Source organism: Mytilus edulis, chromosome 3 (assembly GCF_963676685.1).
Source record: "Mytilus edulis chromosome 3, xbMytEdul2.2, whole genome shotgun sequence".
NCBI lineage: Eukaryota > Metazoa > Mollusca > Bivalvia > Mytilida > Mytilidae > Mytilus > Mytilus edulis.
In genome coordinates this window covers 48,513,998-48,528,364 of record NC_092346.1, presented here as the reverse complement: position 1 = coordinate 48,528,364, position 14,367 = coordinate 48,513,998, and the positions used below count along the sequence as shown (strand labels likewise).

General features: G+C 31.4%; 1 protein-coding gene across 3 annotated transcripts; it reads left to right on the top strand.

Moving 5' to 3' along the window:
• The first annotated feature begins 550 nt into the window (after positions 1–550).
• Positions 551–14,074, top strand: LOC139514313 (uncharacterized). Of its 3 annotated transcripts, XM_071303397.1 has the most exons (15): positions 768–848; positions 1,575–1,748; positions 3,981–4,076; positions 5,126–5,326; positions 5,980–6,192; positions 6,843–6,968; positions 7,498–7,620; positions 7,954–8,160; positions 8,503–8,631; positions 9,651–9,782; positions 10,211–10,339; positions 10,715–11,194; positions 11,679–11,807; positions 12,693–12,743; positions 14,014–14,074. In XM_071303397.1, coding segments are annotated over exons 1-15 (2,238 nt in total). In that variant the 5' UTR covers positions 768–802; the 3' UTR covers positions 14,016–14,074. The 3 variants fall into 3 exon arrangements, with proteins under 3 accessions (XP_071159499.1, XP_071159500.1, XP_071159498.1); XM_071303398.1 differs by lacking the exon at positions 7,954–8,160 and having other exon boundaries at positions 551–848; XM_071303399.1 differs by lacking the exon at positions 7,954–8,160 and having other exon boundaries at positions 673–848; positions 7,501–7,620.
• The last annotated feature ends 293 nt before the right edge of the window (positions 14,075–14,367 follow it).

Here is a 14,367-nt window from a genome sequence, read left to right as displayed (position 1 = left end):
GGAGAAACGCTAAGGTACGCTTTACGCACACCCAATACACGCTTTAAGCTCGTTGTGCACACGATACAGATATGATTGACAGGTTGAATGCATCAAAATTACTAGCGTTTTGGTAGCGTGCATGATTTTTTTTACCTCGGCCGACGTACGTCGGATCTATACGTTGATGTGTGAAGCCGGTATTACATTATTTAAACCACTAAACAGACAATGTCAGTTTCTAATTCTTATGCACAACAAAAGTAATATAAGACAATACATCTTTATTAAACAATTATCTAATATATATATAATGCCAAACAAGCATTTGGGTTTACGATTGCATTTCTTTTTTTAAAGAAAGCAACTTGTTTTAAACAGTTAGATATCTTTGAGATAAAAATATTCAAAATAAATATTGCTAAAAAGTATTTGTGGTGCACATTCAGAATATGTACTGACTAATTACTAAATTCTATGTTTGAATGTAAATGTTTTTTAAACCATCCTCTTCCTAAGTTTTATGTTCAATCGAATTTGTTAAATCTGCGTCTCATGTACAGAAAATATTATTCATAAATGTGCAAGAAATATCAGACAATAGTGTCGACTGAGTTCGCACTAGGTAATGAATTGGAAACATACTTAGATATATTTTCTGAGGAGGAAATTCAACACAGGATCAGACGTTATAAGACATGTTAACATACACTAAGACTAATATACAAATAGTTTTATTGTTTTAAAACAATAAGATGCAACATATGGTTTTTGCCTAGGTATATAAGTAAATTCTTTGATTGACGAGAGTGCATCCGTCAAAATGGCTTGTGGGATACTAGTCCTTCTTATTGCAGCGATTGCTGCATGTAAGTATTCATGGGGATTTCTATTTTTCTTATAAATTTTACTGATAATTAAGAATGAATCTACAATTTGAACATTTTCTAACAATGATTTTTTTTATTGTTACTAGTAATTGAAATTCTTAAACAAAAGACTAAAGCCTTTCCAAAAGTGAAAAGCTTAGATTACTTGTTGGCTCTAAGTCATATTGATGGCTAAATAGGATAACCACTCTCTCTATATTTTCTACACTTGTTTAATTACACTTAAAACAAAACGCTTCTATTTTAATTTGGGTATTTACAAAAATATTATACGTTTTATATGCGTATAGTTAACGTGTTCTCGTCCTGCAAGCAATATTCAATATCTGAAACAATTCACCGATTAACAGTTACCATCATTGCTAACAGTAGGACTGTACAACTGCTGGTGCACTTTATGCCATTGTGGAAATCAAACAAATTGAGCATTTCGTCTTTATTATATTTAAAAATTATAAGATTAGTTAGACTCTTCACTGTTATTCTACCTATTGTGAGTGTAAAGTATATTTCTTTTAAAAGATATACATTTAGGTCACCATACCTTGTGGCAGGCCTTACAAACATTTTTATAGATATTTTTATCCGAATAATATTCAACTTATCAGTAGTTCAAGCTGTAAGATCGGAAAAACACCATGCTTTCAAGATATCCCGTTTGATTTTTTTTATTTGTATTAACAAATAATTTATATTACATTTTAGCTACTAATGGGTATGGCAGTAGTGACTATTATCCTGATAAAGACGACTACAGCTACAAAGGTGTCAACTCATACAGCTACAAACCTAAATTAGTTAAATCAAGTTCATACTCAAGCTCAAGCTATGTTTCTCACGGTCATCCTGCCGGTTATGCTGGACATAAACTTATTACTGGTATGACTATTAGATATTGAAGTTTTAAGTTATCTTTTTCAAGACCGTTAACCCGGGTATGTGAACATATACTATTAAACATATATTGTCACAATATAACAAACTATGTTGAATCAATTACCAAGTTAACTTACATACATAATAAGCATTTCCAAAATATACAGAAGACTGGCATATTATATAGACATACATATCATATTTGAACAAACGTATGGAGTAGATTACCTTAGCCGTATTTGGCACAACTTTTTGGAATTTTGGGTCCTCAATGCTCTTCAACTTTGTATTTGTTTGGCTTTTTAACTATTTCGATCTGAGCGTCACTGATGAGTCTTATGTAGACGAAACGCGCGTCTGGCGTATAAAATTATAACCCTGGTACTTTTGATAACTATTTACACCACTGGGTCGATGCCACTGCTGGTGGACGTTTCGTCCCCGAGGGTATCACCAGCCCAGTAGTCAGCACTTCGGTGTTGACATGAATATCAATTATATGGTCATTTTTATAAATTGTCTGTTTACAAAACTTTGAATTTTTCGAAAAACTAAGGTTTTTCTTACCCCAGGAGTAGATTACCTTAGCCGTATTTGGCACAACTTTTTGGAATTTTGGGTCCTCAATGCTCTTCAACTTTGTATTTGTTTGGCTTTTTAACTATTTCGATCTGAGCGTCACTGATGAGTCTTATGTAGACGAAACGCGCGTCTGGCGTATAAAATTATAACCCTGATACTTTTGATAACTATTTACACCACTGGGTCGATGCCACTGCTGGTGGACGTTTCGTCCCCGAGGGTATCACCAGCCCAGTAGTCAGCACTTCGGTGTTGACATGAATATCAATTATATGGTCATTTTTATAAATTGTCTGTTTACAAAACTTTGAATTTTTCGAAAAACTAAGGTTTTTCTTACCCCAGGAGTAGATTACCTTAGCCGTATTTGGCACAACTTTTTGGAATTTTGGGTCCTCAATGCTCTTCAACTTTGTATTTGTTTGGCTTTTTAACTATTTCGATCTGAGCGTCACTGATGAGTCTTATGTAGACGAAACGCGCGTCTGGCGTATAAAATTATAACCCTGGTACTTTTGATAACTATTTACACCACTGGGTCGATGCCACTGCTGGTGGACGTTTCGTCCCCGAGGGTATCACCAGCCCAGTAGTCAGCACTTCGGTGTTGACATGAATATCAATTATATGGTCATTTTTATAAATTGTCTGTTTACAAAACTTTGAATTTTTCGAAAAACTAAGGTTTTTCTTACCCCAGGAGTAGATTACCTTAGCCGTATTTGGCACAACTTTTTGGAATTTTGGGTCCTCAATGCTCTTCAACTTTGTATTTGTTTGGCTTTTTAACTATTTCGATCTGAGCGTCACTGATGAGTCTTATGTAGACGAAACGCGCGTCTGGCGTATAAAATTATAACCCTGGTACTTTTGATAACTATGACTATACAGTAGTTTCATTCATTTTACTAAAAGAATTTATATGGAAGACGGAAGATAAACATGATACATCATGTTTCAATAAGTGTATGAATATACAGCTACGTACTAAAGAAAATTTGATTTTACAACATTTGGCAGCTTGAAAATAACATGATCATAATAGTCGACGTCTTGACTCAACAGTATTATTGTTTCTATAACCCTTAGTACACTTCACACCCATATAACAAATAGATACGTCAAACATTCGACCTTGAAGTCTTATTCTCAATGCATAAATTCATAACCAATACAAATACATAACTTCTCTTTATATCGAATAATTTGGGTTTTTTTCAAGGTAATGTCATAGTTTACTTCGTTGTGATATGGTAGCTTGAAATAACTAATAAAAAAATACCATGTCTAATGCTTAGTCCGTTGCTGTGTGTGTTACATTTTAATGTTGTGTCGTTGTTCTCCTCTAATATTTAATGCGTTTCCCTCAGTTTTAGTTTGTTACCCCGATTTTGTTTTTTGTCCATAGATTTATGAGCTTTGAACAGCGGTATACTACTGTTGCCTTTATTTATAACTGTGTACACAAGACGAGCGTTTCGTCTTTAACAGACACAACGAAAAGCTCTAGTAATGAATCATAAAAGTTTAAAAGAGCAAAAGAGAATAAAAAACTGAGCTTGTCTTTATTTTAAACACACATTTTATTAATTATCATAATTTCTTACATACAACAAATATCTTATTATTTTCGCAATATTCTTGTATATCTAGGACACGCCTACAGATTTAAAGTCAGTCATATATTCAGACGTTTCCACAGACTTGGTGTTGAACTTATTGGACGTGGAATCAGATATAACGGATTCTGTGAGTACTAGTAATACAATTTATTGTATAGGCTATTTGTGGATTCTTATGAATTCTTCATGTAACTTTTGAACTATTTTCAATCTCGGTCTGTTTCTGATGTTTGTTCTTATATGCTTTTGATGTTTTAACCCTATGTCCTATGTGCTAGCATTGCCTATGTAAATTTTGAAATTGTTTGCATGCACATTGAACGACAAATTTTATGAGACATATAAAATTTTCTGACGTCAGACACAGAAAAGTGTGAAAGTGTTTGTAGATAGATGTTTTTGTGTTCTGTTGAATTGTCCCTTTTAAAATTGTTTTACGATGATGACTGATGTACCCATATTTTGACTATTTATTTATTGTGTCTGTTTAGTTAACGCATCAATGTAAATATAACAGAATTTGATTAGACTGTCATCAAAGAGAGAGTGTTAGCGCTATAAAACCAGGTTTAATCCACCATTTTCTACATTTGAAAATGTCTGTACCAAGTCAGGAATATGACAGCTCTTTTCCATTCGTTTTTTATGCGTTTTGTTATTTGAAATTGCCATGTGATTATGGACTTTCCAAATTGATTTTCCTCTAAGTTCAGTATTTTTGTGGTTTTACTTTTTACTACGTTACATTAGAATTAAAAAACCTACTTTTCAGGATAAATTAGTTTATCATTGAATTAAATGTGACAAAGTTTGTATGAATATTTCCAATTATTGAAATAAAGCTATTGAAGCTAACAGAAAGTGCTAATAAAAACGTGTAGTTTCAAATACAAGTTGCATTCTTCATTTTAAATTTTGCTTTCGTGTCAAATATTGAAGTACAGATACAGAGAATGAACAAATTAGAAAAGTGCTATAAGATACAATTAAATGTCATTTTATAATTGCAACTTTTACCTTTTTCTTCTTTATTTTAAATCACGAACAGTTTACAGTCGTCTTTCATGTTAGTTGTTTTTTTCTATGGTCGGGTTGTTGTGTCTTTGGCCTTTCCCCATTTCCATTCTCAATTTTATTACATTCATGAATAAACAAATATACATTCTTCTATTACAGACTATGGACGTCTCTGCAGTGCAACAAAACTGTACAGCGCACTAAATTCCTGTTATGACGATTATGGTGATATAAGCGATTGTTTCCCTGGTCTGATTAAACAAGGGTTGATTGGTAGACGCCACATTTACCATAAATATGGTCATGGATTTGGCTTAGGTGTCACGTTTGTGAAAAGAGGCATTGTTTATGGAAGATCCTGTAAGTAAATTTTATTTTTTAGCAATGGAAATACATTATGTTCGCCAAATGAGCCAAATAAAAATAAACTATGCACACAGTATCGGGAATCGAAACATAAAATAAAATAATTCGTGCACATTATAAAAATGATAACATGTTATGTTGAATTATATGCAAATCGTGGAAATCTTGTAAATATTTTAAAGAGTCCTCAAGTCAGATAGTACTCTCTCAACTATTAGTTTAATATACTGTCATAGACAGGCAAAAGATACCAAAGGGATATTCAAACTCATTAGGACATTCAACACAATAGGAACAAACGTAAAACTGAGCATCATGAACCTCACCATAACCTGGACGTGATCTCAGGTGCTCCAGAAGGATAAGCAGACCAGCTCCAAATGTGGCTACTACAAGTCGTGTTGTACAAGCCAAGTCTAATTCGTTCAGTCACAAATGAGAAATAGCGTATGGTATTGTCAATGATTTTCAAGCATTAACAATAAGCGTTCCCGTTTTTAAAGCTTACTAAACGGAATGAGTTTTGAATGATTGTTGAACACTGTACTGTGAAATATAAATGATTACAGCTTTGTCATTGATATCTGGTGGTTAGTTGTCTTCTTTACAATCATACCCTATTTCCTTTCTAATTATGTTTTATTCAGTTTACAAATTCGGATGCCGACGACATAAGTTCATCCGTTATATGACTTCCTGTTACAACAAGATACATCATGCAAGCACTTGCGTATCTTTGTTGAGAAACCGACATCTTATTCGAACACCTCATTCATATCATGGTCATATACATCTGGCCGGGTACACACGTTTCCGAAGATTTACGATTTCCCATGGGAGATTTAGATATGGAGGAAAATGTAAGTAATATTTATATCAAAAGAAAACAAACAGTTTAACTATATTAAAATGAATTATGTTATATTTGGAATTAATTTTGATTACTAGTAGTTATAGACACTTGCTTAACATTTTCAAAACATTGGAATGAACGCATTCAAATGATTCATCATCTAAAAACTGCTTGTTAAACATTTATTTTAAAATATGGTTTGTGTATTGTATCTTATTCAAATGGAAAAACACATTGGTGCAATAATTCAACAAAATGTTTGTCAATAGTTAACTGCATCTTTTACTATAAGAAATAGTTAAAACTTGAGAACTATTGGGCATAAATGTTGTCCTTGTATTATTTTGATTATGATTCATTTATACAAATATTGAATGTGATATCTTCATAATTTTGTCCATGGGAACTTTAATATGTGTCACTTTATAGTTTTCTTCGGTCCTTTTTAAAATTGATTACTAATATGCCTGATCTCTAATATACTATAATATTTTACCGAACCTACATAGTACCTTATGTCAGGTTTTTTTTAATGTTGTTTACAACTTACTGTTGTTTGTCTGTGTGTCTTTTTTTTTGTCATCAGTTTTTTTTCTGCTAATGATTTTCTTTGCCATCATGTCATTTTGTAAATGTTCGTGTCTTTTTTTCAAATAGATTACAAACTGAGCTGCAGTAAGAGACGTTTCTACAGTTATTGGAACAGATGTTATGGCCGATATCATAGTGTTGGTAGATGTTTTGGATACCTAAGAAGAAAACATCTGTTTTCATATTATAATGGTAATTATATGTACATGTATTACATACAAATTTTAGGCAGTTCGTATCCTTAAAACAGTAAATGCTATAATATACGCGTCGCTAGTTTGACGACAGCAAAATCTACGTTCTACGAAAAATACTATATGGTTATCTCCAGTATAACCACACATTAAACCAAATTATATTATAGTGAATGTTTTGGCTTAAAATGTCTTAAATAAAAAAAGTCCACACACCGGCCTGTCTTCGGCGTCTACATAACCTGACAACATACGTTTACCCTAAATGTCAAACATAAACAATGGACGTCTTTGAACTTTTTGTACGCTTAAAAATGGTTTACAAATTTACAAAAAAGATTAAGCTTTCCTTTGGTTTAGACAGATATGATGTCATTGTGAAATATAAAACTTCAAAATATTTTTCAACGTCCAATGAAAATTATCGTTTCAAACAAATTGCTATAGAAAAGTGTAATAATCAAATAAGTCATTTCATTCAATCCGTTAAACAATTTATTATAAATTGTCTGTGTACATATTGTTAGCAGGTTACTCAAGTGTAGGATACGGAGCTGGTTACAGCGGTGGAATTATATATGACTATGGTTATTACAAGAGCCATCATGGATTTGCAATTGTAAATAATAGATTTACATACGGCGGAATTGGTAAGCCAATCTTGAATTATTGATATATTTTTGTTTCATAAAGGTGATAACGTCGGAAGATGAAAAAAAATATCAGTATAATCACTTATTATCTTAATTCATGACACTGAACAGCTGGTATTAAAATGTTTGACTATTCTTAATGTTCAATTGAAAGTAATAAGGTACAAAAGATTAAAACATTTGATATGCTTATGCATATTTTTCAATTAGAATCATATAAATGTAAATATGTTAAACAAATCAATTAGCATGCTGCTGATTATAGCAATAAGACGCGTTTGAGAAATTCATTCGTATTTTATTAAAATCATTTTGGAATTTATATTACAGGATACCGACTGAAGTGCTCAAGAAGCCGATTTTACACACTATGGGGCCAATGCTATCACCGATACCATAGTGTAGGCAGCTGCTTTGGACGACTGAGACGACAACATCTATTCTATAGATACGGTGGAATTACATATGACTATGGTTATTACAAGAGCCATCATGGATTTGCAATTGTAAATAATAGATTTACATACGGCGGAATTGGTAAGCAAATCTTGAATTATTAATATATTTTCGTGTCATAAAGGTGATAACGTCGGAAGATGAACAAAATATCAGTATAATCACGTATTATCTTAATTTATGACACTGAACAGCTGGTATTAAAATGTTTGACATTTCTTAATGTTCAATTGAAAGTAATAAAGTTAAAAATATTTGAAAATGTGATATGCTTATGCATATTTTTCAATTAGAATCATATATATGTAAATATGTTAAACAAATCAATTAACATGCTGCTGATTATATCAATAGGACGCAGTTGAGAAATTCAGTCGCATTTTAATAAAAGCATTGCTGAATGAAAATGACTTTATATTACAGGATATCAACTGAAGTGCTCAAGAAGCCGATTTTACACACTATGGGGCCAATGCTATCACCGATACCATAGTGTAGGCAGCTGCTTTGGACGACTGAGACGACAACATCTATTCTATAGATACGGTGGAGGTATACCTTCAACTCAAATACTAAGTATTGACGAAAATAAAGATACATTTTTTGTGTTTCTAATACCTCTAACAAATCTGTTTGAGTTAAACGTTGCATAATATCGAAAAGATAGGTATCTATGTTTTTGTACCTTTGTTTGTAATAAGTTTAATAACACAATGTATTTTGTTTTTGTTTTAATATAAATCAAACTATTTTGTTCAATAACATCACAAATTGAAGGACTATATTCAATATTTGGATATATGACAGTCAAAATATGAAAAGTCTAGGTTTAAACAAAAAAATATACATTATGGATGAAAACCATTCACATCTTCTTTCATGGTAAGTATGGTGAATCTACAATTTAGCCTTTTCAACTCTTTCCTGACAGAACATATGTAAGTAGAAGTTCCTAGTTCTCTACTCTCAATAAGTTGGTACTATATTTCCCCCCATTAAAATGGAGTTGATACAAGCTTAAAATTAACATACCTAACAGAAGTGCTTAATTCCTTTATATTTATATTTAAAAGAATCCAACCAATTATGATTATTTTTAATACACGCACACAACCGACAAATAATACAATTTACCAAAATCATTTCATGTCTACGGCTAACTTATCTTCCTCCTACTGGATGTGCATATAACAAAGAGTTTGCGATTGATCAATACATTGTCAGCTTAAATTGGATTAGCTCTCAAAAGCAAAAAAAAAAAAAAACACAACACAACAAATTAACATTCTGCGAAAAGGTTATGCACTTCATTTTCTCATTACGAGTGATGCTGAAATTTTAAAATTTATCTAGAAATCAATGAACCAACAAAAATTTGGTCCGTTCTTAAATTTAATTGAATTTGTTCTTAAAGATCTTTTATTAAAACTGGATGATAAATTTAGCTAAACGGCACCTTTAAAATAATTATATTGATTCTAATATTTGTTGAATTTGACACCAAAGCGTTTTTAAAAGGTATAACATTTTTTCATCGTTGAGTTTAATTCTTTATGTTTATTATTATCTAGACGATTATTCCGTAGTTGATGGTGATGTCTATGGATCCGATTATGGTTCCGGGCCTATATTCGACTATAGTTATTACAATAGCCATCATGGATTCGCAATTAGACATCACAGATTTTCATATAACGGAATTGGTGAGTGAATTCTAAATACTTCTACATATTTAAATGGATAACGTTTGTTGTAAGATGATGACCTTAGTAAAATCAATGATTGTATAATTAATAATCAACCCCAAGCTAATTAAAATATATGTATGAAACTGTGAATGGGAATGACGAATGTGTCAATGAGACAATGAGACAACAACCCGACCAAAGGGCAGAAAATTTCCGAAGGCCACCAATTGGTCTTCAACACATCAAGAAAGTTCAGTACCAGGAGGCGTTATATATTTGTAAATAAGTAAAATATGGATAAACTTATAATATAAATGACTTTTTGGTTAAATGGTTTCAGGATTTATTTCATGTATATCGTTTATCTTATTTTGTAAATAAAGAATTATGAAGAAATTTTACGATTTCAACAGCGTAGAAAAAAATGTAAACTTCAATTGCAGCATACAAACTGAAATGTAGCAGAAGCCGATTCTACAGGCTATGGGGTCAATGTTATCATCGTTATCATAGTGTAGGAACATGCTTTGGACGACTTAGAAGTCATCATCTCTTCTATAGATACCTGGGAGGTAATTTTTTTTTATCCTTATACGTCAGTCAATAAACCTTATCAAATACAGAATATATCTTATTCTTTTTTGATTAGTTTGCATATTTTCTACTTCAGGTTTTGATTTCAAAATATACTTTTTTAAAGAACAAAGGTACGAGTAGACCTTTGCTGCTATAGATAACTATGTAATTTTGTTGGGTGCTTAACTGTTATCAACGATATTTATGTATTCAATATTAAAGAAAATTTCATTTTGAAATCTATCTTTTAACAGAGTTATTATTCGTTGTTGTTTTGCATCAAAAGGAAATCTTAATTACTTTTATAAAACCAAACAAGTTATATGTTTTATATTATTAGTGGTATACTAATTTTTCTTATCATTTTGCAGACACTCATGCTATTCTGAACAAGCATCTGTATCTTCACAAAAAAATTGCCAATCACCACGTAATAAGAATCCATAATGTAGCCAAGACTCATGTCGCAACAATATCACGCGTAGCAAACAAACATGTTCACAACATTCAACACCAAGCTAACAAACACGTTAGCAGAATTGCAAACGAGGCTAGAAGTCACATAAATAGATTCAAACAAATGGTAGATTACCATATTAAACGACTCCACAAGCACACCAAATACCATTTGTCAGCTGCTGAACATCAACATAAGAAGCATTTGAATGAACGCCAGTATCAAAACAACAAACATGAGTTAAACGTGAGATATCTCCATAAGAAACACGAATATAATCTCAAGAAACATGCAATCGCTTATGCTCATGGGCTTGTAGTAAGTTATAATGACTACTTTACGAAATATCATGGATTTAAACTGGATCATCACAGATTTTCATATGGTGGCAAAGGTAAGATCAAATGTACCAGAATATTTTAATAAGAATTCATGAAATATTTACTTACGCATGCCCACAAATACAATATGAATACTTATATTCTCAATAAAAGTATGTTCGGTTTCATTGCATCACAGGTTCATGTTTTATCAAGTGTAACTGTGTCGCATACGTGAGATACATTTAATTTGTCTTTTATATTACCAATATCGTACAGACAAAAACATAATGGAAAGCCTTACACATGTACACTTAATTTTGAGTAGAAGAGAACAATACTATAATAAAAAAGAAACATGTGTATATATTAATATCATTATTATTACATGTAACGAATATAATTACTAAGGAAGTGAATTGAAGAACTGTGTACAAAACTAACAACTGTATACTTAGACCTATAATCATATATTGTATAAGTATCAACTTTGTTACTCATCAATAACTCATTTCGTACTTTCAAACTGATAATAATATTTTGTTTATGTTTTTAAAGCATACCAACTGACATGTGGAGATAAACGATTCTATAATTATTGGAGTGATTGCTATTCACATTATCATAGCAGAAGCGTTTGCTTCGGAAAACTAAGGAAAAGGCACCTGTTTGATGTATACACCGACGGTAAACCACATTATATAAGCATATCATACACGTATTTTGGTTAATGCAATGTATGCTATTCACAGAATCACTTTATATAGTCTATTAAACAAGCACCAACATATAGTTCTCTTGTGTAATTGACTATAATATGTATAAAGAAGTGGTCAAGTGCTGATATGTCTGCAATATATACCTGCTGTTTCCGGACCCTAAACAATTTAGCATTATATATAGATTTGTTCATTTGTTATTAATTAGGCTTTTATATAGCTTTAAACAGCTTCAAGTACTCTCAAATTCATACCTTGTGTTTTGGGGGTTTTTTTTGTCGTTGCATCGCTTTAAAAATTAAATTTCTTTTCTTTATCAACTAATTTTGATAGCTTCTTCTTTTATTGTGCTGTTTCGTGTATGTCCCATTTGGGTCGGAGTGGTTTAGCGCCAGCAAACATATTTCGTTGCCTTTTATAGCTGATTATGCGGTATGGGCTTTGCTCATTATTGAAGACCATACGTTGACCTATAGCTGTTAGTTTCTGTGTCATTTTTGTCTCTTTTGGAGAGTTGTCTCATTGGCAACCTTACCACATCTTCTTTTTTATATATCAATAGAGCCAGAAATGAAAAGTTTGAGTGCATGTATAAGTATTATTGTAAACTGTGTATTTGCGTCATGCAATCGTTTGTGAGTTGATGTGAAATTTACTTATTTCTTATTAATTAGTTTTATAAACTTAATTTTTACATACACCTTGTCTGGTTTACAATACAAGAACAAAAAGAAAACAAATTCAAAGACTGCATCTAATAATGATGTGCGGGCTTTGTCAAAACAGAAATGTGTAGTTGATATTTGTACATTACTTGTAATCACTATTGTAACTTGTTTCGTTTTCCCATTAGGATATGATGACGAGGATGATTATGTACCAGCAGGAAAATCAGCATACTATTGTAAGATATCAAATATCATGATTATGTTCAATTATGTGTTTTACACCGTACAAAACACAAGAGACCCACATTTATATCCATCATTGCCCTTTTGAATCTTTCAATTATTATATAAGGTAGGTGAATGATATCAAAAGAGATAACATACTTTCCTCCGGTTATAAAGACAATTTGAAACTCAAATATTTTAATATTTCTTTCCTCTAAAACACTTTTTGAAATCCTTTTGAACAAGACGGAAGAATTATATAACGTATGTAATATTTTTATTCCGGTCATAATGAACAAAATGTTAAACAAATGATAAATGATATGTCGTATCAAGCCGATTTTTATTATTATTATTTTTGGAGGGGGAGGGGTTAACCTCAAGGAATACATCCCTCTTTATTTTGAACAATCAATCAGAAACGATATACTCATAAGATAAGTTCTAAACCAAACGTTAATAGAAAAATGGATATATTTATAATGTATCTTTAAGAAAATAGGAAAAGGTATATTTGCTTATTAACGATGAACACATTTGGACCAATATGCCTCAATAATGAAGTATTTGTTTTGAAAACGTGATACAATGCAACGCCATCCTGCACACGCAAAGTAGCAAACCTAGTTTCTTTTATATTTACTATTGTGATGTTACATGAATGTTATTAGTTAGTTTACTCATATTCCTTTATAATAATTTAATTTTGGATGTAACGCGTCTTCTAATTGGCTGACGTTATTTTGTTATGAGCCCATAGACATAATTTAGTCATGTGACCGTGACGTCATCAACGTTTTTTCATGGTTTTCTACGGTTTAAAATGGAATTTAGAATTAAATTATAAAAAATGACTGTAATATTTTTTCTGTCTATTCAAAATAACAGAAAAAATGTGGTGCACACTGTTAAATAACCCGCTACGTGCGTTATTCAGTGTGCACTAAATTTTTTATGTTATTTCTTCATAGACAGAAAAAATATTACAATCATTCCTTAAATGGATTGGGTAGCAAGTTATAAGAATTAGTCATCTGATTTTTGTTTTGTAGCTTTGATGCGAATTAGAATAATTTTTTATCATAAAACATACACAAGAACAGTTTTGAATAGTACGAATGGTGTGTTCAGAATTAACATCGTAATCGGTGCTAGAAGAATTGTATGCCTCCGAAGTTAGATATTATGAAGTTGTGTCTTTGCAATATAACTGAATTAGAGTGTATGTACCAAAAATCTTTTTAGACTTATTTTGACTTATATATTTTCTTTCTTTTGTAGGATTACCTCTATATTGTATATGGAAATATGAAATGAAATTAATAAAGCTTTATATGATTTACTTCATTACTCTTTATTGAATTAAAGACATAGCAATGCAATATGCAATATACTCAATACGGAAAAAAATATAATACTGAAAAGCCTTAGTCACGCGTTTGCCAAATAAGAAACAGACAAACGACAATAACAGAATGCAAAACACAACACAGAAAACTAAATAATGGCCAACACGGATCACACCAACACCCATTGGCGCTATCCAAAAGATCGACAAATCGGCAGCCTAAATCCATCAATTAAAAATATATAAAAATATTGATGGATTCAGTCAGCAATCGGTGCCAACAATCA

What these genes read in the sequence shown, in the direction of transcription:
- LOC139514313 (XM_071303397.1), top strand. Translation starts at nt 803, where the DNA reads ATGGCTTGTGGGATACTAGTCCTTCTTATTGCAGCGATTGCTGCAT. An exon ending in TATTGCAGCGATTGCTGCAT is followed by an intron (nt 849 to 1,574) that starts GTAAGTATTCAT and finishes ATTACATTTTAG; the next exon opens with CTACTAATGGGTATGGCAGT. An exon ending in CATTGTTTATGGAAGATCCT is followed by an intron (nt 5,327 to 5,979) that starts GTAAGTAAATTT and finishes TGTTTTATTCAG; the next exon opens with TTTACAAATTCGGATGCCGA.